The 24,532-nt window shown below is 42.8% G+C and overlaps 1 protein-coding gene and 1 long non-coding RNA gene across 22 annotated transcripts in view; one reads left to right on the top strand and one right to left on the bottom strand.

Annotated features, from left to right (window-relative positions):
* Positions 1 to 15,236, bottom strand: part of SSBP2 (single stranded DNA binding protein 2) — a 204,999-nt gene extending 189,763 nt beyond the window's left edge. For 2 of the 10 annotated variants that reach the window (XM_074813289.1, XM_074813286.1), the window contains exon 1: positions 15,025 to 15,235. In XM_074813289.1, coding sequence (XP_074669390.1) covers positions 15,025 to 15,083 — 59 coding nt within the window. In that variant the 5' untranslated portion in view covers positions 15,084 to 15,235. Of the gene's footprint in view, positions 1 to 15,024 lie in introns of all 10 variants that reach the window. The other 8 variants (XM_074813284.1, XM_074813290.1, XM_074813282.1 and 5 more) reach the window with 7 other exon arrangements.
* A 369-nt stretch (positions 15,237 to 15,605) lies between these two features.
* LOC141918257 (uncharacterized) lies at positions 15,606 to 23,416 on the top strand. 12 transcript variants are annotated; one of them, XR_012621640.1, is made up of 4 exons: positions 15,612 to 16,612; positions 17,004 to 18,293; positions 19,556 to 19,702; positions 20,309 to 23,416. It is a non-coding gene; the product is annotated as an uncharacterized LOC141918257 (long non-coding RNA). The 12 variants fall into 12 exon arrangements; XR_012621635.1 differs by having other exon boundaries at positions 19,990 to 23,416; XR_012621632.1 differs by having other exon boundaries at positions 15,613 to 16,053; positions 16,466 to 16,612; positions 19,556 to 23,416.
* Positions 23,417 to 24,532: the final 1,116 nt, after the last annotated feature.

Here is a 24,532-nt window from a genome sequence, read left to right as displayed (position 1 = left end):
GAGAGGACTACCAGGTGAGAGAACAGGACAGCACCATGTACTGCATCCTGTTTTTCATGTTGCTTTCAGTTTTTCCCCAAACTAGGAATCAGTGTGAGGTTCTCTCTGCAACAAAAGTTGCTGCTCTGGACTCCAGCCACTGTACCCTGTGAGGCCAAATCTTTAAGTGCTATCATTCACTAGACCAAATCAATAGAGCTGTGGGGAAAAAAAAAAAACCAAACCCTCAACACAAAACAAACAGACAAAAAAAAGGCAAACAAAAAAGAATAAACGTTTGGGGCATGAAAGCTTCTTCAGGTCACTTGGGCTGCCAAAAGGGAAGAAAAAACTCTTTTTTTTTTTTTATAAGCTTGCATCAATTGCCAGGGGGCTATCCAGGGAGACACACTGCTGGAAGCTTTTTGGAGGAATCTTGTTCTACCAGGTAAGCATTAGGTGAGTTGTACATTCCTAGGCAGAAAAAAAAATTACGTATATAGACAGCTTTTGTTGTTTTCAGATGCTTTCATTCACATTGGTCTAAACAAATGCTTTGCTTTAAGAAGTTTGGTTGTTGGGTACTCCTGTCATTTTTCCTAAAGAGAAGTAAATCACAGGTGTTGAATACAAAGTCAGCCTTGGTAAGGTAAGTGCAGTTATTACACAACAGACTATATGCAGGCCATAGGTAGGACACAGTAAGTTTCATTGTTCCATACCAAGAGACATGACAAGAGTGTAAGGGTGACACTGAATAAGCTTGGAAATGGATCATAAGTGCAGTTAGTCTATTAACTCTGAAAATGCCTCTTCTAATTTTATTTCCTATTTGAATCAAAATGGTGTGTTGGTTGGGGTTTTTTTGTGATCAACCTGCTTCAGTGATTCAATACGTGCAGGTGATATCCAGTTGCCTGTTCTAAGGACAAAGATATTAACCCTGCCTTCCAAACTTGAATACATACACAGACCTATGCATACATACATACACAAACACACACAATACAGTACGGAAAATCAGCACATTCAGTGTTAGACTGGGAGAATGCAATGGTCATCTTTCTTCAGTTATGTTAATTCCTTAAATATGCTATTGGACTGGAAAAAACAGAAATTCCAAGAAAGTCGTGGGCATGCTAAAAAGTAACTGTCACAGAACTGGCCTTAAGTTTAGCTGAAATCCGTAATGGAATCACAAAGGCGAAAAGAATATGAAAACACATTTCGATGCTGCACAATGCAGAGCAACTACTTTGCCAAATTACACCATTGGTCTCTTTAATCTAGTTTCTGGTTTCCCTTTACAGCCCCGTTGGAATGCTTCAAAATAAGGTGTTAGAAAGCCTGAGGCATATATGACACTGTCACCGGTTAGGTTTCCCTTCATTTTCCTCTATTAGTTTTCCACTTGTATCCTGAATTAATGAGAATTTCCAGTGCTTGTGCTGAATGGAAGAGCGTGCGCACTTAAGTACCTTTGTAGAATCAAAGCTCTTCTCCATAACAATATACTATACCAGAGAGCCCCTCTAATTATGTTTTGTCTATTGAATGTATACACTCTGCAAAAAGAAATTAAACAGAAACTAATACCAAAACACTTTCATAAGTTTCATGTGCTTCCTCTCGCTGCACTTTACCATCCCCAGTCTTGCATTAGCAGAAAAGTCTCTTTTGCACTACCTTCTCTTTTGCTTTGCCCACACTATCTTTTAACAAACACTCCTGAATTGTTACAAAGCCTGTGACCATGCCAGAGGACATCAGCTACGGGACTTGAGCATTTCACACACTTTAGCTGTGAAAATGAAGACTGCTACAAGTATACTTCCATAACTAGTGAGTAGCTGTGAACCAACACTATGTGTGCAAAGCTGGCTGCTCCAACGAAGTAGGACACAAAGATTTTTAGCTTTGGGTGACGTCTCGAGTGTTTTACCAGTTCAGGCTACTAAGCATCAAGATGGCATTAAAGAGGGAGAAACAAGACTGTTTTATTGCTGTCAATCTTCCTATAGTCCCTGATATTGCCTGCAGTTTTTGGCAGATGCTCTTTGTCAAAAGTGTGTGCACAAGAGCCTGGAATATGGAACAGGTACACCCACAGTCTGCTGTAGGCATGACTGTACATTTTCAAATGCATGTGATTGGCTCGCAGTCTAAATATTAAAACCACAGATTCCTTTTTCAACTTTCAAAAGTATTTTATAAGAGCTTTACTAGATAGTAATACAACTAAAATACTGCTCAATTCAGCTGTATTGTTTTACAGGAAACATAGGTTTATGACACAAAAACCTCCTGTCTATTATGCTGCCTCTTTTTTTCAAATGAGTAATCCCACACAGAATTGAAGACTGACACCAGGAAATCCAAACTTTTTTTTTCCTCTAATTTTGAATAATTAACTGCAGACTTACAGGGCTGTTTGGGGAATATTGGGAAAGGTTTCTAAGTAATTTTCTCAATTACTAGAATTAATATGAATATACCTGCATCCAGTATTCCAGCTGGATTTTGGTTTTAATCAACCATTTAAGATGTTCTGCAAAATCATTCAAAATAATATTTTCATTCGCTCTTTATAGGTTCCCCTACTAGAGCTGGACAAATTATTTAAGTCTTGCATCTTCAAAGCATAAGGAACAGCTTTTTTTATGTTTTGCTGCATTATACTCTCTCATTTTATTTCTAAAAAGATTTAAAAATACATATAACTAGGTTTGCAGTTATACATGTCCACAGATACCAGTCTCAGAAGAGTAAACACCTTTCTTTCATAATTAGATGTACTATAGTAAAATTAAAGATGACACTGAATTTGGGGAGCTGCAGCAGAAGTCAGAAACAGCAATGTGTTGTACCTTTCAGATCTGCTTGTCAAGCATATTACCATTACTAGAGGTGTATTTCCGTATTTCTCACGCTGCTCTTCATCTTCTGATCAGAAGCTCTCCTTTACCTTTTCCAGGTTTGTATTTTCTATGTACTGTCCTGTGTGCAAGCTCTAGGTGATTATTTGTTAATCACATCCTTTTCCTATTCTAACCCAGAAAAATCAACTTTAATTTACATTATTTTACAACATGCCTATAAACACACATGAAAACCAAACTTAATTCCTCAGGCCATGATGAAGTTTTTAAAACATCCCCTCTGTGTATAATACTCCATAAATATTTTGTTAACACTAGCATCACCTCAGAAGTCTTTCTGACTTGCAGAAGGGAGCATGTCTCCCACCTGTGTGGTGGCAGGAGGCACCAGCAGTTCTGCGTTATTCCAGACTGACTGCTGGAACAAGCTACCGAGCAGCAGCTTATCAAAGTTTAGGAAGCACTTAGAGAAGATCCAATAAATTCAGACAACTTTTCACTATATTACTCAGAGGCCTTTGACTTGCAATTCACATTCACAAGGCAGAATAAACAATACACACTGATTTAGGAGGGTTTTAGTAATAAACAATTAAAGGAGCCTAACAGTTCAAGACTTTCAATGGGAGTTGCAACCTTCACGTCCAGGGCAGCTTCAGATTCGGCAGCAGAGCTTCATTATTCCTAACACACATGATGAAATTTCATTAACTCATCCACACTCCCAACCACATAAATAGCATCTATCAACTCATCACCACCACCTCAATTCAAAGGCTGACCTAAACAGCAGTAATCAGGGCCATCCAAGACTGGCCCCCATTCTTTGCGGGTTAGCTGGGAGAGAAGAACAGTAAATAAAGCATTTAGCATGGAGAAAGCAAAGGGGCTTTGGTTTATCAAATCTCGCTGTTGCAATTACAAGGGTCTGATAAAGCACCACGACTTCCGTAGTAGGAGCATGGGGTGGCATCCTTACTTCCAGCCTCATAAATCACAAAATATTTACGACACAATCATACAGCCTGTCAGGCATATGATCCATTTTGTCCTGAGACTGTCAAGAACAACATATTTATTAAGGAATTATAGTTCCATTGCTGCACTAAGGTATTTTCTTCAGAAAACACAGCCCTTCTCAGGGAAAGGCCAACATGACAGCACAGGCTGCCTCAGGTTGCCACTGATTTTGCTGTAAATTTTTTTAACCTATGAGAACAGTTTCCAAGACTAACACTGCCACTTTTTTAAAAGTATTATGTTGATTACCACTGAAAACATAGATAGTATTTTACCTCCCTCCACCTACCTGCAAAAATACTTAATCCCAACAGTAGAACACTCTAACCTCCAAACTCATCAGATGAATTTAAAAATGCATCTGCAAACAGCAAGACACTTTCAATATTAAGATGAAAAAAATATTGGATGAAAATTGACGTACATATACTGATAACATTACTACTGGTAACTTCTTGTTTCTGTATTTTCAAAACAGTGGCTTCTTTCTAGAAAAATTATAGGGGTTTGGTTTTGCTTTAAGGTGAAATCTCTCCCAAAAGTCAGAGGGTCTGCAAATAAAATGAAAGTTAATATAAAACATAGACAATGTGTAATGAGCACCTTCTTAGGTTAATTTTTTCTCCATGATTGAAATTCCCTTTCAAAGACAGTCTTTTATTTAGGAATGGGAGATAAGAAGGAAACAAAATAGCCAAGCCTAAGTAACAAACCAGCACTTTCATTGACAATTTAGGCTTGATTACTCCAATCAAGAGTCTGAGGTTAACATCAAAGGTTGTACTTCAACTAGACCCATACAAACCTAGCAAAAAGTATTGGTAACATCATGGTCAGCTCCCAGTTAAATGCTTCTACCTGTACAACAGAACTTCACTCTGAAACAGAAGCCCAAAGGTATACTGTAAAGCCTAACAAGGTTGGGATCGAGCAGCCTGTGAATTCAATGCTAGGAGGCACTAGAGAAGATAGACAATCCTCACGATCCACAATCTCAGCTGACAAACTGTACCAGCCATCAGAAGTGTGACTTCTGACATCCAGATTTTTACAAATTGGTAATATCCTAATTGATACTTGCACAGGAAACAAAGTGGGGAAAAAAGTGTGCTCTCAATACACTTAGAAGGAAACCTAACCAGTCACTGTTCTTTCATGGGTAAGTCCAGCTTAAAGCTAAAACCCAAAAACTCCAATACATTTGCCTGAAGTAAGAGTACAAGCAATTTGAAAAGTCTACAGAAAAATAAATGGGCAACATAAATTAGATTCATTTACATTTTGTCTTTTTTATCATAAATGAAGCTGGTTCTGCCAAAACCAAGATGTGGATGTCAAAGCTGCATGCAGGCTGGGGTCTGGAGGAGCCAAAGGCTGGTACACAAAAGGCTCAGGTCACTCTGGGCACAGGGAATGGAGGTGCAAAGAGATGAGGAAGAGGAAGAGCTTCAAGGGGCCAGTTGTAAGGAGGCACGTTGGAGAGTAGGACAGCGAGATGTTTGTCAAGTGCACAATAGCCTAGATGTTAGACTGCTTTCTGAGAAAAATGAAACCCCAAAAAAAGGACCTGAACTTACTTAACTCTTCAAGTGAAAGTCAAACTCACACCACAGTATATGGTGAAGCTTTGCCACTGCATAGAAAAGCAAATCAGATAGACAGGCAGGCAGAAATTTGCTGTCCAACTTCTTTGTCCAACTGCCCAAGCACTCAGATGATGACCAGGAGTCAGTATTTTGGTCTGTTTACACATATTACATTAGTCTGGTATGGAGAAAACAAAGCCAAAAAAAGAAACGGAAAAATCTTACCATGTCATAGCATGTATAAAATATTAAAAAAAAAAAAAAGTAATTTTCATGCAGACATCAGCTTGACATTCAAAAAACATACAGAAAACAACTCCAGAAACAAATTATAAACACCTTCAGAATACAAACATAAGAGTCAACATTATCTGTCAAGAAAAAGAACCTGTCAGCTCAGTTTGGTTTACCTGGAAAGGAGATTGCACAGTGAGTAAGGAGGAACACATGGATGGCTTACTAAAAGTTAAGATATAAGAGTTTTGATTCTTAGCCTATCACATGACATCTATGTAAGCAAACTGTCTTCATAAAATTAAAAAATAGTGTACAGTTACATGACAAAAATAATGGAAGAATCATTACCAGTATGTTTCTACAAATGAGAAAATGTTTCAAGAAAGCTCTTGCTATCCTAAGCCAATTCCATTAATGAGTTGTATGTAGAAATACAAAACTATACATCATAAATTGGGAAAGATTATAAGCCCTTTTGGGGACACAACAGAATAAGGAAAGTTAATAAGAGAAAATTCAATACAGACAAATGTAGAGTACTATGCTCAGGAATAAGAAATCAAATACACAAATATGAAATGGGGAATAATTGGCTAGGCAGCAGTATTGTAAAAAGAACCTAGAGGGCATGTGAACTGCAAAATGGATTATTTAAAAAAAAAAAAAAAACAAAAAAAACCCAAAAAAACAAACACACAAAAAAACAAAGCAAAACAAACATACCACAAACAGAAAACAGGCAAGTGTTCTAGGGAGTATTATCATCAGTGTTTTATATATAAACCCAAGTAGCATATATTACCTCAAAAAAGAGGTAATTATTTCCTTCTGCTCAGTTCTATGCTCTGATCTGGACATGCTACTAATAATATGGAGAAAAAACAAAAAGAGTCCAGAGGCAAGAATCACAGAAGGTCTAAAGTAGAAAAAATGACCCACCACAAAAATTTTCAGTTTGTATTTTTATATTTAACAAAGCGAGAAAGAAAAAAGCTAGGACACTTATAGTCTTGCTACTGCCACCTTTCAGCTTCTTAGAAAAGAACATTGTATGTTCTCATCTGTTACCCTCCTGGGACTGGCAGAGAGAAATATCCTAAAGCCTAGGAAAGCATGCAGAGAGGTCATCAAGGTTTCTGAATTAACACATTTGTGGCTATCTGAGGAAGATTTTCTCTTAGTAGTTGAAACAACAGCTTTGTATTACCTGACCACTACCTAAACAATCTGGACTTAGGGGTCTCTGACTCAACTGAGTAGACACCAAAAAAAAGAAACTTCCGTTTCAACTCAACCTGAAACACCACTCCTTCCTGTTCTGTTTGTACACCAACAAAGCAGGAACAAAGTGGCCGTAATCCCAAGCAACACAGCTGAGAAGCCTTGAAGTTGTAGCTATCGAATATTCATGGCAAAAACCCATCACAGCTAGAACCATCATCTAGCTGAAGCTTTTGCAGAAAACTCTTAAAAGCAACTGTTTTGAGCAGTTGCTAATTACCTGCACTTGCAGAGTACCACATTAGGCTGTGCAGGATCATGCCCTTTTCTGCACCCTGAGGGTTCACGGAGTGACTCTACCCAATTACAGTGCCACCCTGAATCGTACAATTATGTATTTGTAGTCACCCTCCCTAAGGGAAGCGGGCTGGCGAGGTCATGCTGTGTGTAAGTACACAACTGCCCACCATGGATAACTTTTGAGTTCATTTTCCAGTTTCAAGTACATCCAAAAAAAAGAGCAGTCTCAAAAAAATATTACATTTCTACAAGTTGCTTCAGCTGTTTGCTTTCACAAAAACACAGCAACATGACCTCAAGAAGATAGATGTTCAGGAAATCAGGCTTCACCCGTTCTGTAGCTCACCGGACTGCTTGTTTCCACTGTGCCCTGGGCTGAATCACAGTCTGTCCGAGGCAGAAGTGGTGTGCCGTACCAGGAGAGACGGCAGACTCCAGGGTGGAGGAGACCATGCTGCAGATGGGTCCTTCTGAGACCACCTGAAATGGTCCTCCATCTCTGGGTGTGCCACCGGATGGCTCTGTGTCATAAGCCACTCGGCTGAAACAAACTTTGCACAGGGGATGAATCATTTTCTGTGGCTCATCTTCCAGATGCCCGACGTAATAAAATGGCATCTCATCCTTAAGAATCAGTGGCAAAAGAGATGATGGAAGTTGTATGTACATACCAGTGGTTTATGTGATGCTCAAAAAAAAAAAAAATCCAGGGCTACCCAGCTCAAATTGGGCACCCAATAATCAGCAAATATTTTTGCCTTTCACCTTTCTGCACCTTACTGCCATTTCTAAAACTGGCAGGCAGGCAGGAGTGGCTTAGTGCATATTTTTAAAGGTTTGTGAAAATCAAACACTATGGTGCTGGGCACCAAAAAAACAACATACTCTTCCTCTAGGAACAGCTGTATTATGAAACAGCAAGCCAGCCATAAGGCACATACCGCATGACAGCAAAATAGCAAATTATCAAATAGCTACTCATTATGAAAACAATGCTCTATTCTGCACAATAAAAAACCCAGAGTTTTTCCAGAGGAAAAAAAATAAATCAGTGAACATGCAAATGAGAACAAAGTAAGAACAACACTTAGTATACATCCATATTTCCCAAGTTAAAGAGAACATTATTGAGAATGCAAGTACAACACCCAGACATTGCACTTGGGCACACACAGACACACTATTCCAGCTGCTTTTGAATGGCAAATCATCTCCTTCCGTCATAAAGCTCTGACATCTCAGCTGAGCTACAGGTTTTAGGACTACCACACACCTCTCCACCATTTCAGTCAAGTCAGTATTTCCTAAGGTATTTGTAGGTTTTATCTGGATGCTAAGACATGTTACCCCTTGGTCTCACAGGTATTTGCTGGCAGCAGAGGAACGGTCACTTTCTAGTACCTGGAGGGACAGTATGTTCCTCCAAACTTAACAAAAACCTTCCATTTCCTGACCTCTCTCCTTGAAGGCACCGCTGTCCTGAGTCTGCTCCCTGCTCCACACCAGGCCTGTTTTCCTTGTCTTGATGCACCAGCTCCCACCCAGATCTCTGATCCCCACGCCAGACCCCTTAAGGAGCAATTCTTTGTCTTGTCTCTCCAGACCAGCCATTTCCACCCCGATTCCTCCATCCTCCTTCAGGAGCCAAACCCCACTATCTCTACATCCTGGCAGCTCAGGGCTGCAGGCTCCAACTGCTCATGTTTACACTCCCCACCAGCACCCAGTCCATTTTTCCCTCCCCAAGCCACTCCTCTGATCCCAGTATCTGCTGCGCTCCCAGCAAAGATGAAATATTCAGCGATTACAGTTAGTAAGCCCTAAGCATATGCAAATTGATCTTTTTGAAAAGGCTTGTATCCTGGCTAAATTCAGATGCTTTGTCATGCAAATGGAAAAAGACACATCCCTGGAATAAAATCCCTCATCCTTTTTCAACTAGATTTCAAGTGTTTCAAAGGAGAGGGGTACTATTAGTCTTCCACGGTCAAAGTTGTGGGAACTTTTAAAACATTGGAAAACACATTTTTTCTCTGCCTAATTTTCAAAATGAGCCAAAGACATTTCAACCGAACTTTTACACACAAAGAAAACAAATAAATCAGCACAAGACTTATAGATGACATTGTAAGTTTTCCACCCAAACAGTAAATGTTTGGCAAAGTTTTTAAAATCTTGTTTGGATACTTTAATACTTGTGACATTATCGTATGCCTATAATTTAAGCAAAATGAATTATTAATAGACACCGGTTTCTGTTAACTACCGTCTTCTACAGCAGGATTTAATTACCCCTTAGCCAAGCCCGAATCATGCTCACTCTAGTCAAGAGTGCATCTGCTGTACCCAGCACATCTGAGTGGGCTCCAGAAGTCCTTGCTCTTCAGTAGCAAGTTTACTGGGCACTACAGACCCCATGAAAGCTCCAATCATACACCTCATAATGTTCATCATTAAGAAAAAGCACAGGAAAAAAAAACAACAAACCTTACGCAATCAGACCTTTTGTGTAGAGAAAGTAATGCAAAAACTGAAGCTTTTTTTTCCTTGGTTCTTGCCAGTCCAATAAAGCACCTGTATGTGCTTAACTGTATGGAAACAAATATCCCTGCTGTAAGCAGTACACTTCAAAGTTGGGCATGTATTTCAGGGCACTGCTATTCTGAAGTTATGTTTCTACCGTCCACCACACCTCTCGTTCTGACTATCAGCACCTGCTAAATCTCCACCCCAAAAGCAGTTATTCTTAGTGGCCTGAACTGCAACATATACATTATCTGAAACACCATCATAAACTGTCCAAGATACCTGTGCAGTGTGAAAGAGGACCTGAAGCACTGTGATCAAGAATAAATACTGATAAATACTATTTCCAGAACCTTCCCTTCTGTGAAGAGTATACTATTCTTCTAAAATGGGGAAAAGCTTTATGTTCGTAGACTCCCCGAGCAGTACGCCTGCAACTTTTACAAGTTAGACTTGATGGATGAAATCAGTGTACAAATGTCAAGCCTGAATTTTGTAAAACAGGTTGGATTAAACTAGCAATTTTGCTTTCAAAGCAGGGGGGGGTGGGGGGTGGGGGATCAATATATCTTTCACCACCTGAACCTTGAAAAATAGCTCACCATTTCCCAGGGATGAGCAGCAAATTTCTCACTGAAGCCAATTAATTTTAATCTGTATCTTATTTTTATGTAGTTTACAAACATTACAGTGGAAAAAAGTAACCTAACTATGTAAATTCATACAATGCTGTCTTTCCAAATTTGGGAAAAAAAAAAAAAAAAAAAAAACACGAAAAAAACCCCCAAAACCCACTCCTATCTTTAGAAATCCACAAATCCTCAAAAGCCCTTGAAAATCTCAGTCTTCCTAAACAGCAGCAGAATTACATGAGGAAAGCATTGGTGAGTTTTTCTCTATTTACAGAGAACTCTACTGCCATCAACAAGAAAATGACAGAAGTTGTGTAAATTTCACTCCGATTTCTGCTTGGGAAGAGAGATTTATCAAGGCAGGCACCCACACCACTCACATAAAGGAGCCGCATATCCGAACAGCCAACCACCCAAAACAGACTTGAGGGGAGACAACAAAGGAGACATCTTTCTTCTTCAAAGCAGCAGCAGCAAAGTGGAAAAGAAAAATGCCCATCTTCCCCCATGTGACCAACTGGCCAAGATCAAACTTAGAAGACATTTACAACTAGGGTCATGCAAAAAAACGGAGCAAGAATACTATGACAGCAGCAACCAAATATTCTCATTTTCTCTATGTCCTCTCCCACACCAAGTCGAAAATCAATCAATAAATTACTCTAATGCTTGCTTCTATGTTTTAATTTTGATCATGCATCCCTTTCTCTCAAAGTAGATCGCAGTCTCTAGTCACCCCGTTAGTGTAAATGCCTATAAAAGTCCTGTTTGAAAAGCTACATAAAATTTGTATAGTCTGGTCCTTCTTTCTCCAACACTAAGAAGTGTTTCACCATTCAATGAAATGTCAGCAGGTCCAAGCTCCTAATCTGAATTAACCCATTTAAGGAATAAGGAAAACAAAAATCCAAAGAGATACATTTGCTTATGAAGAGATAACAAAAGAGGATGTTTAGAAAAATTTTAGTCTTTTTCCTTTTACAATGTAGATGAGCCTTATTTGGCCCCGGCACAGCACAAGTGGCGGAAGAGCTACTGTTTAATACAACTTTCCCGTCCTTTATGCGAGAGGAATGGCCTGAACCCAAAATGAAGTCCCAGCTGTTCCAGAACAGGAAGAGGGGGCACAACAACACTTGTGATTTTTCTCTATTTTCTCTGCACCTCACAGATACCATATGTCTTCATTTTTTACCTAGCTGTGCTGGACTGTACCTCTTTGGCACAAAATTAGGCATTATTTTTCCCCGAATTCATCTATCCACACTTCACATGTGTTGTTAAGCTACATAATAGAGATAATTTACCCCAGAGGTCAGGCAGAAGGGACAAAGAGAAAGACCGTAAAACAAATGCCATTTTGGAACTGAAAATTTGCCAAGGGCTACTATAAATGACTTGCAAAACTTGTTCATTTTAATAGAAACTACATAACCTCAAAGGACATAAATGTTAAAGACAGCATATAGTGAGATACTGCACTACAAACATACTTGGCACTGGATTGGTCTGTGAAATATATCACATCCTTGATTACAAACATCCACACATCTTTTACACACTTGATAATACTCTTTTCATACCGTAGTCCTGTCACTGGCACACATCCTCATGGGGAAGATACATGTTCCTTAATAATTAGGCCATCCAAACCCAAGGTAGTGGGGTTTTTTTTATTTTTTTTTCCTGAATTATTACAACTGTATTTCAGAGATCAGTTACTGGCTACAAATTTTAGATTCTTAAAACCTTGAAAAAACATGACAGAGTTAAGTTACATGTTCTGTTCTAAAAACTTTCGAATTAAACATAATTATAATTCCGCTCTTCTTGATTAAATAAGTACTTAATGTGTCAGTCAAACATATGTTTTCTCTGTGGTTTTCAAATTAACAGTCTCATGCAGAAGTCGGAGCTGTATTTTTGTAGGAGCTATTTAATTCAATGGCAACTTTTTTGAGAAGAATAAGAACTCATGGATCACCTTGGGAGCAGCATTGCATGGCTGTAAAAAAATGCCATAAGAAAGAGAAAGAAAATGTAAACATGGCTTTTTGGATGTCAGAAAGAAAACATATGAAAATGGCAATGATGTGATCTGATCTAAGAAGAACTTGAAAAGATGTAATAGAAAAAAAATCTGGAATGTAGAGTATATAATGGTATTCCACATCATAAACCAAGTATTTAGTCTTTTTTTTTTTTTTTTCATTAAAGGAAAGGATGGTTATGGAAGCGGGAGGGGGGAAGATAAGAAAAGAGTGTTTCTAAATTCCCAGTTGTGTTTATCCACTAGTAGATGCTACCAATAAGTTACCAATCCCTCAAGTTCATGACTTAAGATCAAACCATTGCAGTGTTTTGCATAAAATAATCTATACACAAGGAATTCACATTTCCAGCTGTTAGTTACAGTATGTGGGAGACAAAGTGTATTTAAATCGAACAGCACCATCTAGCAGGCCCCCCATAACTTTACTTAGAAGGGCAGTTGCTACTTGGCAATAGGTCAGTTTGGCAGGCTTGCCCTGAAAATTATTAAGCATTTTCATACCGCATGAAGTATGTGCTTTATGGCAGCAAGAATACAGAAGAGAAATCAGCTACAATGAAAGAAGATGACTGAAAACACAGTTTAAAGTTTCAGCCCCAGGACCTGAACAGTTGCGTGTGTGACTTGCATTGGGTAGTTTTTGCAACGTAGAATGAAAAGAACATGCTCTTCATCTGATCCGAAACACAGCAGCCCTATAGATTTACCTAGTCCCACAGTGCGATCCTATTGTGCCCTTCAGGAACTTACCAAGTGTACTGACAAACACCAGCAACTATGTAGCCCAAGAATACGGTTTAATTGTATAATTTTGCTCTACCAAATAAACAACGCTTCCACTAGCCACTTAAGCAATTATTCTTAAAATTATCCCTATACTGGGAGTAAGAAGTGACACCAGTTGATTAGATTTTAGTGCCCAAGCTGCATCTCCCACACCATCTCAGCATTTAACATTTGTCAGTGCTGCCTCTGTCTTCCTCCACCTTTCCATTGCAAAGTTACGTGTGAAATTTCCGAACATAACAACACTTTAAATTTCCCCTAGCATCTCCCTCTCCTGTAGCAACAGGGATGCCTGGCCTGCCGCTGTTCCAGGAAGCCTGCATGCCAGTCTGTGGAATTAGGAAGTCTCTAAAATACTGCAGGAAAAAAAAAAAAACAAAACACCAACGAAAAAAACCCCAAAACTTTTAGGTGAAGGTTCAAGACAAACTGCCTGAAGGAAAACTCATCAGCCGTGCCCGGAGTACTGAGTTAAACGCAATTCTGGAGCAATGCGATTTTTGCAGCGGATCGGTGCAGACATGGTTTCTTGTCGGGGGTCTCCACCTCCGGACCCCCTCAGCAGCTTCACCCCGACCTTCCCCAGGCTGCGGCCACCTCCGATACGCTTCCTCCTCCTCCTCCCCCTCACACGGGCTTGTCCTCCCCCTTCACCACCGCTGCCTCCTCCCCGTGCTAACCCGGCCTCCCTCACGCCAAGAAGCTGCCACTACGGTACAACTTAAAGAGGCGCCGTTCATTCCAAAAACTCCTCTTCCTCCCCAATTCTTTCCCGCCTGCCCTAACCGCAGCGCAGCGGGAGGGAGGCAGCCCCGGGGGTGCCCGCCCGCCGCATCCCGCCGAGCAGCTGCGCGGGGGCCCGGTCCCCGCCGCTTCCCGCGGGCGCCGTCGGTCTCTCCCCGCTCCCAAGAGCCGTGCGTTTACACGGGGAAGGGAGAGGAAAATAAAGCAGCCCCGCGCGGTTCAGCTCGAGATTTTATTCGCTTTTATTCTTTTTTTTTTTTAACCCGGGAAAAAAGAAAAAAAAAAAAGAAGTTTTAGCAGGGTGTTTCGGCATCAGTGGAATTCAGGCCGGGGGGAGGGGGGCTGTGTGTGCGAGGGAGCCCCGTCGCGCACCGGTACCCCACCAAAAAAAAAAAAAAAAAAAGGGGGGGTGCTCATGCCGGCAGCACCTTTGTTTGGCGGGGCGGGAGCCGGAGCGCGGCGCCCCCCCCCCCCCAGCCGTGCGCCCCGGAGAACAATGCGCGGCGGGGCCGGGGCCGCCGGGCTGCGCGGTCCCGGGGAAAAGTTGCGAAGCGGCGAGTTGGGAAGCGGCGGGAGGCGGCCCCCGCCCCCCCGCCCCCCTCCCGCTCCCCGTCCCCGCCGCGTCCCCGTCCCCGGGCTCTTTGTTACCCAAGCTGTCCCGGCACCTTGCGCCGCCGAGCCCCGCGGAGGGCCCCGGGGGCAGGGGGAGCCCGGCGCCGCTCGGCCGCCCGCCCCGCGGAGGACCGGCCGCGGAAGGGAGCGGGGCGAGGAGTGGGGGGGAAGGGGGGGGGGGCGCGCCCGCTACGGCCCCCTCACCAAACCGCCGCTGTCCCGCCGCGGGGACCTCCCCTCCGCGGCCTCTCCCGCCCGAGCAGCGCGGCCGCCGGCCCCCTCACGCCGACCCGGGCGGCGCCGGGCCCCCGCCGGTCGGTAGGTCGGTCGGTCGGTCCGTCCCAGCCTCCCGCCGCGCACCGCCCGTCGCCAGGAAAGTTACTTTGCGCGCAGGGTCGGCGCCCGCGTAAGGCGCGGTGCGCCCGCGCGGCCCGTCGGGCTGTACTCACTTCTCCCTGGCCTGACTGTCGGACGGGACGCTGCTGTTGCTCTTGCCTTTGCCGTACATGCCTGCAGAGAGCTCCGACTGTCACGCACCTGTCAACCCATCACAGCCTCCCCGGGAACAGCCCCGTCACCATGGAGACGCCGCCACACACACATCCCATTGGCCGGCCGGGCGGTGGGGCACGCCCCCCCCGCGCCGTGATCGACAGGCGGAGACCCGGACGGGCTGCTCCCTCCTCCTCCTCCTCCTCCTCCTCCTCCCCCCCCTCCCCCGCCCCCTCGGCTCCTCCTCCCCCCCGCCCCCCCCCCGCGCTCTCCCTTCCCCGGCGCAAGGGGGAATTAGAAACGGTTCTAGAAGGATTTTAAACAACCGGCTGTTCCGAGCGCGCGCCACCCGCCCGCCGCCGCTGCCGGCGAGGGAGAGAGCGGCGGCGACCGGCAAACTGCGGACCGGACTCGCTCGACAGCCGGCGCCGTCAGGCAGCCCGCGGCCTCCCCGCCGCCCGCCCGCCCTCCTTCTCTCTCCCCCTCAGCCTTCCGCGCAGCGCGCTGCCGCCTCCGGTCCCCCCGCCGGCCGCCGCCCCCCCAACCCCCCCCTCAGCTCCCCGCCGCGGCCGCCTGACGGAGCCCCCTCCGCAGCGGCTGCCAGACCCGAGTCACCTCAGGGTCCGCGCCCTGCTCCCCGCCTTCGGCCTCCTCAGGGGCCGCCGGGGTCGCCTCGCCCCGGCCCCTCAGAGCCACCCGCCTGGCCCGCACACACCCCCGGGGACCCCCGAGCCCTCCGCCCCCGTCGTCGGGCACCTCCCGCAGAGACCTGCCCGGCGCCCCTATTTCCTCAGCGCCGAAGGTCAAACCCTCCGCTGCCGGGGGGGGGCTGGGAAGGGTGAGGGGCTGGCCGGGGGGGCCTGCCCTGCGACGGGAGGGCGAGCCCCGAGTGGAGGGGACCCCGGCAGAGGTGTCCACGCTCTCGTAGGCGAAGGGTGATTTGGGCCTCGTGGGCTAGAGCCGAGACCAGCCTTTGGCGATTGGAGGTGGGGAGGAAACGTTTCTTGAACCAAAACAGCGTGTCTTAGAAATGCTTAAAAAAAAAAATCATATAAAGAAAATTCAAGGAAATGCTTTGATTTTTTTAAAGGTACATTGCAAATAACTGTATGCTCCAGAGAGATGATAGGAAGAGGAGCAACCACTGGGACCATTTATTACTTGCTTTCTTCGAAGTACCCCGGTCTCTGGATTCCTTTTGCTCTTTCTGCTAAAGTATAATCCCAAATCTTGCAGATGTTGATACCTGCTTATCTTCACAAACGTGTGACTAATCTTGTAAACCTACTCACGTGTATAACCCGAGGGGGCTTTTAGTGTTTAATGTCAAGCCCTCAGAGCGTCTTTTTTTGGTCAGGCCAGGTTGTAAATATACCCATCTCCCCATTGTGTTGGCAGGCAAAGGTCACGAACAATAAGCACCACGCAAAATGCAAGGAGGGAAGTTGTACAAGGCATAGACCACCAGCATCTGTTTATCATTGTTGGAGCTGCAGGGAAAAAAAATTATCCTCTGGATTTTGAGCTGCTGGAGTGAAGGGAATGGTGAGTGAGGTGGAATTGTTGCGGGGGGGGGGTGGGTGGGTGGGGGGGGGGGGTGGTGTTTAAGAGGGTATTAATGAGCGACTGGAACAAATTAGTGATGGAGTACCAGAGACAAGAGGAAGGAGCAAGAGGCTGAAGAGTCCGAGGTGGTTGTAGCCGCACATAGGCAGCTCCCTGCCACAGCACGGATTGTGTGGGATGTGTGCTTTTGCAACTCGCTGCAATAATTCATCAGATTAAAGCATACCGCAACAAAAGCAATTTTTTGCCAAAGTTGGTTGTGTGTCTCAGGCTTTCACCCCGCTATATTTTTTGTGTTAACAGGTCAGTGGGAGAGAGTGGTTGAAGTGGGGCTGGTGAAAGAAGTAAATTAGGCTTTTTTTTTTTCTAGGCCCGCTGGCAGCAGTCACCCTGGCCTCCACATCATGGCAGGACCGAGGCTCCTGCTTATGTCCAAGTTACGCCAGCAAAACCACAGAAAGAACGATGAGCAAGGTGGCAACAGCAGGTTATGGTGGGAGAAGAAAGGTTGTAGGAAATGGCAGGAGAAAACGGTGGAGGAAGGAGTGAATGGAAGGGTAGGAGAAGCTAACAGGAGGAGATGGCAAAAACAACCATGGGTGAGAACAGAAAAAGGAAAGAAGTACAAAAACAATGCACAGTGAATTTGGGTGATAGAAGGGGGGAAAGACTGGGGAGAGTATCTGAGAAGGGCACGTTAATGAAGTGTGAACAAAAGGGAGGTATTTTGTCCTCATTCATTCCTAGTAATGCTTACATGTCTTGTACCATGGAGTTCAGGTGGAGGCTAGCCATGTGACTGCATTCAGTGTGAATACGGGTAGCAGAAAATGGTACAAAGATAGAAAGGCAGAGAAAGAATCAGGGCAGAGAACAAAGGACTTGGGTAAAATATATAAAAAGTAAGAGTTGCTTAGGGAAGGAAAAGAGTGAAGATGGATATCCTTGGGCAAGCACACAAAGGACAGTTGACACTTACTTTGGTACAGGATCATCATAATCCAGTTTTCATCTAAATATTTGCTTGCCCTGGTGGAAGAGCCATTATCATCCCACCAGGTACCTTGACTACCTCCTGTTCAAGGCTTTATGCTGCCACCCATCAGCCATAGTATCAGCACAGCTTTCTCATGAAACTGATAACAGTGGTGAGATCATTCCTGGGCAAGGCAGTCTTCTTTGCATCTTTTGTTTTTCTTCTCCTCCCTGCAAAATCTCTTGTTTTGTTTGCCTCAATAGTTTTGATTGTTTGTGGTTTGAAGGGTGGGGGGCTATTTTCAGAAGAAGGCTGTATCAGTGTTGTGTCAACCTTGTATGGGGAAAAGTTTTGTTCTGGAAAAGGACAGTGTTGAGGTGTTTCCTAAAAATGCGATGATGAGGTTGTTGTAATGTCCTTTGGATACGCATTCCATGACAAGATTTTCGCAGCTGAAAATGCTTTGTTCCCATTTTTCATGTGATTTGTTTGCATTCTTGTGATTTATTTTGGTCTGAAGGACTGCAGATGCCTTCCATGTTCATAGAACAAATCGTGATTTGGGGCAGAGTGGAACGAACTTTGTGAGGGCAGGGGTGCGCACTTGGACATGAGTTCCCAACAACAGTGTTAAAACTCAATTCTCTTTACAGGTCTGGTTCCCAAGGTACCATTAACATTCAGGTGAACACTTTGTAATTTTCCTTAAAGATCTTTCAGTGGAAAATACAGAAATAGTGCTAGTACTTGTTTATCATGCATATGAAAAATAGAGCACAAAAAGGAATAAGGTACTGGTAGGACTCTGCTGTAGATTTGCCAGGCTAATGTTACAACTGCCTTTGCAGGAATGCTATCATGGTGCATTACCTATCAGCACCACACAGACCTTATCATGTGTAAGTTCGCTCAGTAAGCAGGTAAATTAACATGAAAACATCCAAATAGTCTTACAAAGTTTTACATGTCATTAATTCTTTAAGTGTTTATACACATATAGTATCTGTGTATCTGTGCCCTTGCTCCAGTCATTTTGAGCACAAACACGGCTCTTAGCAGCAGCAGTTGTATCTCATGAAGCCAATACTGTAATTAATGAGATTTGAGGCACAAATACTGAGACAAATTTAAGTTTCTAATATCAGAAATGAAGATCCAGTCTTTGTTAAAAAAGGGGATGAGGGGTGGCAGTACTTTAAAGCTTCTCAGTCCGACACTGGAAAGGAATTCACAATGTATTTTTAGAGTGTTATAAAAATCTCTTACATAATGCTGATTAATTCTTAGGTTTTAGGGAAGAGCACTGGGCTTTGTGTATAAGAGTGTTGACCAGCTAAGCCACTAAAAAGGGCTGGTTTGGGCTGGATTTTTTTTTTTTTTAACTTCTTGGATACAGAAAGCTGCAATTATTCAATTATTACAGGATTTTGCTTTTGTTTGGGCGTGTATGAATATTTTTCTGGAAACTACGTCTTATTCTTGGAAGTCTTTATCATTTTAAAACATATGTTATGTTATATCACCCTGTCTGAGATATAGGGTAGCTACAAACTGGGTGGGTTTTTTTTTTCCCTCTTTCTTACTGCAGCTAGTTATGTTATGGATTAACGTTAAGAATGTCTGCAGTGAAACATTACTTGTGTGGCTCTGTAAGACTTGCTTAATGTAACTTATATTATAGAATCATGATTTTTCTCATACACTTACAGTAATATAGACAATTTCTATATAGTTCTGCCTGTTCTGTTGATTTTCAAAATCATCAATTAATCTAACTGGCAGGTTTCACTCAGCTCTTAACAAAGGGCTATTCAGGAAATTAAGTCGGTAAATGGTGCTCCCTTATTTTAGTTCTAGTTATGTACAGTTATCGTTGTGTAGCTGGAAAGATTTTTTTTTTTATATATCATGGGAAAGCGACGCTTTTGTTTGGCCTTTTTCAACAGATACGTGACCAAGGCAGCTTTGAAGCCTTTCTGAAGAATCATTCCTCCTTCTGTAGTATGTTTAATCTTTCTGTGGAGTTTCTAACTATGAAACTCATTCTGCAGACTTTCTTTCTTGTGCCATACAGATGAGTAAGAATTGCTCAGGTGAGTGCGATGAGCCCTAAATCATTATTGGAGAATGAAGATAGGAGGAATGCATGAGTCACAAGTGCAAAACAAAAGCTTTACTTGTCCCTCTTTTCCAGTTGGAAGGAAATAAAAGTAATTATAGCTCAGTGGTAGGGAGGGATGATCCTTACGGGTCCCTTCCAACTTGAGATATTCTATGAACTCTATGATTCTAAGTCTCCAAGCAAGGCTGACTAATAACCTGTTTGCCACCCAGATTTCCTGCCAGCAAGGCTCTCTCTTTCCCTCCATACCTTGTGTAGGTGTTTCTGCAGTTCCCCTGAAGGCGTCTCTGCCACCACAGCCAGCCAGTGCTGGTCTGCAGTGTTTGGTTGCCTGAACTCTTTCCTGCTGAAGGACACTTGCCCTGTGAGGTGCAGAGCAGGCCACAGAAGGGAGCAGGGGACATCGAGCAGAGCTACAGGACAGGGAGAGGCACTGCTGTGCACCGCAACCAGCTGGAAGAATGTGCAATCTGCTGCAGTTACTTCTGTAACACAGTCTGTCCTTGCTTTCTCACTCTCATTCTCCCATGAAAGCTAAGTTACAGCCTTGCTTCCCCCTTGCACTTTCTTTTTCCAGTGAGAACCACAGTTTCCTCCTGTCTTTGGAGAGGAAGCAAGGATGCTTGCAGCCTCCTCTTACACAGTTTATCTATGAAGGGGCCAGGGAGAACCTGAGTATGTTCAGCTTAGAAATAAAACTTGGTAAGAACAAAACTTTCATTAGTTTATTGCTCTTGCTGACGATATATATGGTTGCTCTCACATGTAAGTACCCTGGCTTCCAATTTGCATACGCGAGCAATTCAGAGTATCGGAAATTATCTGTAAAGGGCACACAGTGACACACAGTCTGAATCTTGAGTTCATACGATGGAAAAAAAGACATGTTTGTGAGTACCGGTTTCCTCCATATTTGCTCTTACAACTTCATTCTCTGGTGTCTTATGTGGTTTCAGATCTCCCTGATGCTATTTCCACCGGAGGGGCTTTCACAACATCTCGCTCGCTGGCTCTCGCACACAGACGCTCATGTGTGTGTCTTCTCTGGTGCTGGCTAAGGGTTGAACTCATGCTGTCTCCCGTGTAGAAAAGCTCAGATACGGTCTCCCTCTTCTCCCCAGCCACGTATTTTCACTTCTGGAACTCAAATTGCTACTTTTTTGTCAAATTTGGTTGATAATTGGGTAATGGGTTAAAATTACGACTAACATACACATAAACACCCGCAGCATGTGGGATGGCTCTCATTTCTTTGGTTAGCATGACTAAAACTGGTTGTTTTAAGCTATCTGACTGAAACTATATGTTACCAGACAGCCCAGTCTATGGGGAAAAAAAAATTTTAAAAAATAATAGTACGTAGCCTCAGTTATTAATCATTTGCAGGATGGCTGAAAGTCACCGTTGCTGGTTCAGTGATATGTCACATCAGGAATGCGACTCTTTGTGCTGTGTGTGCCAATAACTAGAAGAAAAACAGCTTGAAAAACGAGGATATAGGTGGATGTGAGGCTAAATTGGACCCCAGTCCTACTCTAAGCTCCACACGGGCAGATTTATCTTTGCATGATGTGGGTGCAGGGATTTGTGGGTAAGAACTTCACTGCTATGGTGCCTTAGCTGCCACTTTTAGCATTTAGTGCTATGCTAGAAAAACAAAACAAAACAACCCAGAAATCACATTAGCAGAATCAAAACTGCTTTTATTTTCAGGGTCACTACACTCAGCAATATGTTACAGAAGAAGGATGAACCCTGTATGGAGTTGCTGGTCCTGAGTTGGTTTGACATATGCAGACTGCTGTCAACTTCAACAGGCTTATTTAAAACATTTGTTTCTTTTGGTTTTAGGATTATGAAAATGCAATTTTGTGAAGCTATACCGATGAGGTTGCATACTGTGGGCTGTAGGCCTGGAGTTGCAGGTGTTGCACCAGCATAGCAGCAGAAAGGCTTTGGCTTTAGCCAGCAATTAGCCATGATTAGGGCAAATAACCTCTTCAGAACTCTCAAGATTTTTACATCTATTAAATTCTGTTCATAAAAAAAAGATTCCCAAGCAACCAATAGCACTCAAAGTGAAGATCTGGGAAAATAAATGGCTGTGGCTATCATACTGTGACAGCTTTGGCAAACCTTTACACAGTTTTATAAAACAAACACATGTGATGTTCTATTCTCTGTGTAGGTCTTTACATTAGAAGTTCATACTTAAGGCAAAAGATGAATAAAATGGTTCTCTCTCTCTCTACGTATTTACTGAGGACATATTGGTGAATTAAGTATCATCCCAGTGGTGTACCGTATCAGCCATGCTCTACCAACACATTCAAACGTACAGTGGTTTTGTGGAACTTTTCTGCCTTCTTTTAGGTGTATAACTGCAGGAAGATGGAGATCATTTCAGCATGTATTGTGGGCTTAATTGTCAAAGGAGCTAATTTCTCTGGATCTCAAGAATCCTAGAAAATAATACAAATGTCTGGGGGCTTGCTCTTCTTTTCAGCAAGTACGAACTGTGCCGATGGTCTCTGATAGCCGAGTGTTATTTCATTTGCTTTCAACACCAACATTTGAGCTTCTTCTGCTTTTTATGAACTATTTAAGGTTTTCATGTTCAGTTAACAATAGATATATTTAAAAGTGCTAAAATTTCACTCTGTTTTGGACCTGAGGCCCAAGGAGAGCGTGATAATGATTAAAAACACTGGCACATACCAAATCAAAGTTATACCAGATCTAACTGATTGTTTAACAGCTGGCCAATAGCAGTGTTAAAAGTGAGAAAGAAAACCACAGCATTATTCATTCATTTGTACTTATATATGTTTTGTTTCTCTTAAACTTCCAAGAGTTCCACAGATTAATAAATGAACAAAACCATTCTGCGGAATATAGTCCGCAGAACCTTTCCAAAAATCCAGCAAAATAACATGGAAAATTGATTTAAAATGCTTGATAGTGTATGAAACCAAGGGGAAAAAAAAAGTAAGATAATGTTGCTTATTTCTCGCACAGGCTTTCACTGAACCAAAAGTAGATGGAACTTGTTTATTTCTCAGTCTCAGGTAATACTGCAGAATTTGTGTTGTGAATATTCTTTGGCTTTTCTTGGGTAACTGGGAGATAGGAGGAACTACAGCAAATTCAGTCCCTGTTACAACCATGTGTTACAGGCACAATCACACCAGAGGGACCAAATGACAACCTTTTCATTCTGCGTTCTGTATGGGTAAAGAAGGGTAAAGCAGGGTTATAATGGGGTGTAGGCAGTGTCACAGCACTGAGGATGTGCTAGCTTGGGAGGGGAACCCTTTGACTCTAAATATCTTCTGTGATAACAGTACTGGGGGATTGTGAAGATAATTTGCTACTTAAATTCATCTTTGGTTCAGTATTTCTTGGCTTCTGTTTTGAATAGGTAAACAGGTAAAAGGCAAGCATACCCTGTAATGTTAACACGTGAATATTGTGTTAGAGATTTGTTTTGAGTTTGTGCAGCAGATTGTTTTGTGAGACAGAGCCCTTTATAGAAACCAGACTATTACTTGTGTTCTTTGGCATTTCCATTTATAAAAGCAACTCATGTTTACACACACGCGTGCGCACACACACACACGTGATACTGTTCATATATATTGTTCATCTGGTAAGGAAGAAATAAAAAAAGAAATTGATACCAGTCTGCATATGTGTTCAAAAGCTTAGTGAATTCTTCAAGCTCTGCTGTGGATCAGATTTCATGAAACTGCAATAAAAAAAATCCTTTTTTACCTTGTCTTTGTGTGTTCTGAGGTGGGTTTGTAAGGTTTGAATTACTAGGTAATCACCAGGAAGTCTCCTTTTCATGAGCCTGCAGCTGGGAAATGGACAGTTTAATATTAATGGAAAGAACAAACTCTCCTTCTTTCTCTCCCATTTCTTTTCTGCACTTCTGCTTCATCATTTTCTCCTCTCAGGTCCCTATCCTGAAATTGCCTTTCTGAAAGTCTAGGAGGAACAGCAAAGCAAGAGTAGAGCCAAGTTTTTCAGAATCCTGTTTACTGACATCAGTGAGTGTCATATGACACTAATTTATGAATATTCAGGACAGAAAAATCCAATTCATTGATGTATCTGCAATTATTTATTCAACTAAGAAACTAATACTGCATGAATCTGCAGACTTTCCTTCTGAAATACTTATGAAATGCTCTGCCATCACCGTGCGGGGGGGGAGGTATGGAAATAATCACTTCTGGCTTCTAAAAGAAGGAAAATATGAAAACGTTTATTGAAAATGAATAGGCACAAATGATTGAGCTTTAATAGAAGTAAACAGTAGCAGAGTGTCTGTAGTATGGTGCATATCCACACCTGTGCTGTCTGTACAGCATGAATGTCTTTAGGATGCCATTGGCTTCCATCCTCTTAACGATGTATCTGGGAGGGTTTCTGGATAATACACCTTCCACTGCTGTTTGCTTCTAGGCCCATTCTGGCCTCACTTTCAAACAGTTGAGCAAGGAATTGGAAGTTAATTGCTGAAGTTTAGCACATCAAAATTTTTTAGATAAAAGGATACTTACTCATACTCTTTCTCATTTAAGCCAACTGCTGGAAATCCAGTGTGATGAATGAGAGAGGGCAATGCCAATGCAGGGTCTCCAGGGACTGCTAGGTCCCAGGCAAACATAAAGTTAACCCTCTTCAGGTTTTCTAGCAGAAGGGAGCTTTGCACGCAAAGGGATGTGAGAGCCTGCTGGGAGACTACAGAATTCACGGGACTGGACTGAACTGAGAGCTCCAAAAGGTTTCCCGC

Source organism: Strix aluco, chromosome Z (assembly GCF_031877795.1).
Source record: "Strix aluco isolate bStrAlu1 chromosome Z, bStrAlu1.hap1, whole genome shotgun sequence".
NCBI lineage: Eukaryota > Metazoa > Chordata > Aves > Strigiformes > Strigidae > Strix > Strix aluco.
The sequence above is the reverse complement of the archived record's forward strand: the minus strand, read 5'-3'. Positions and strand labels throughout refer to the sequence as shown.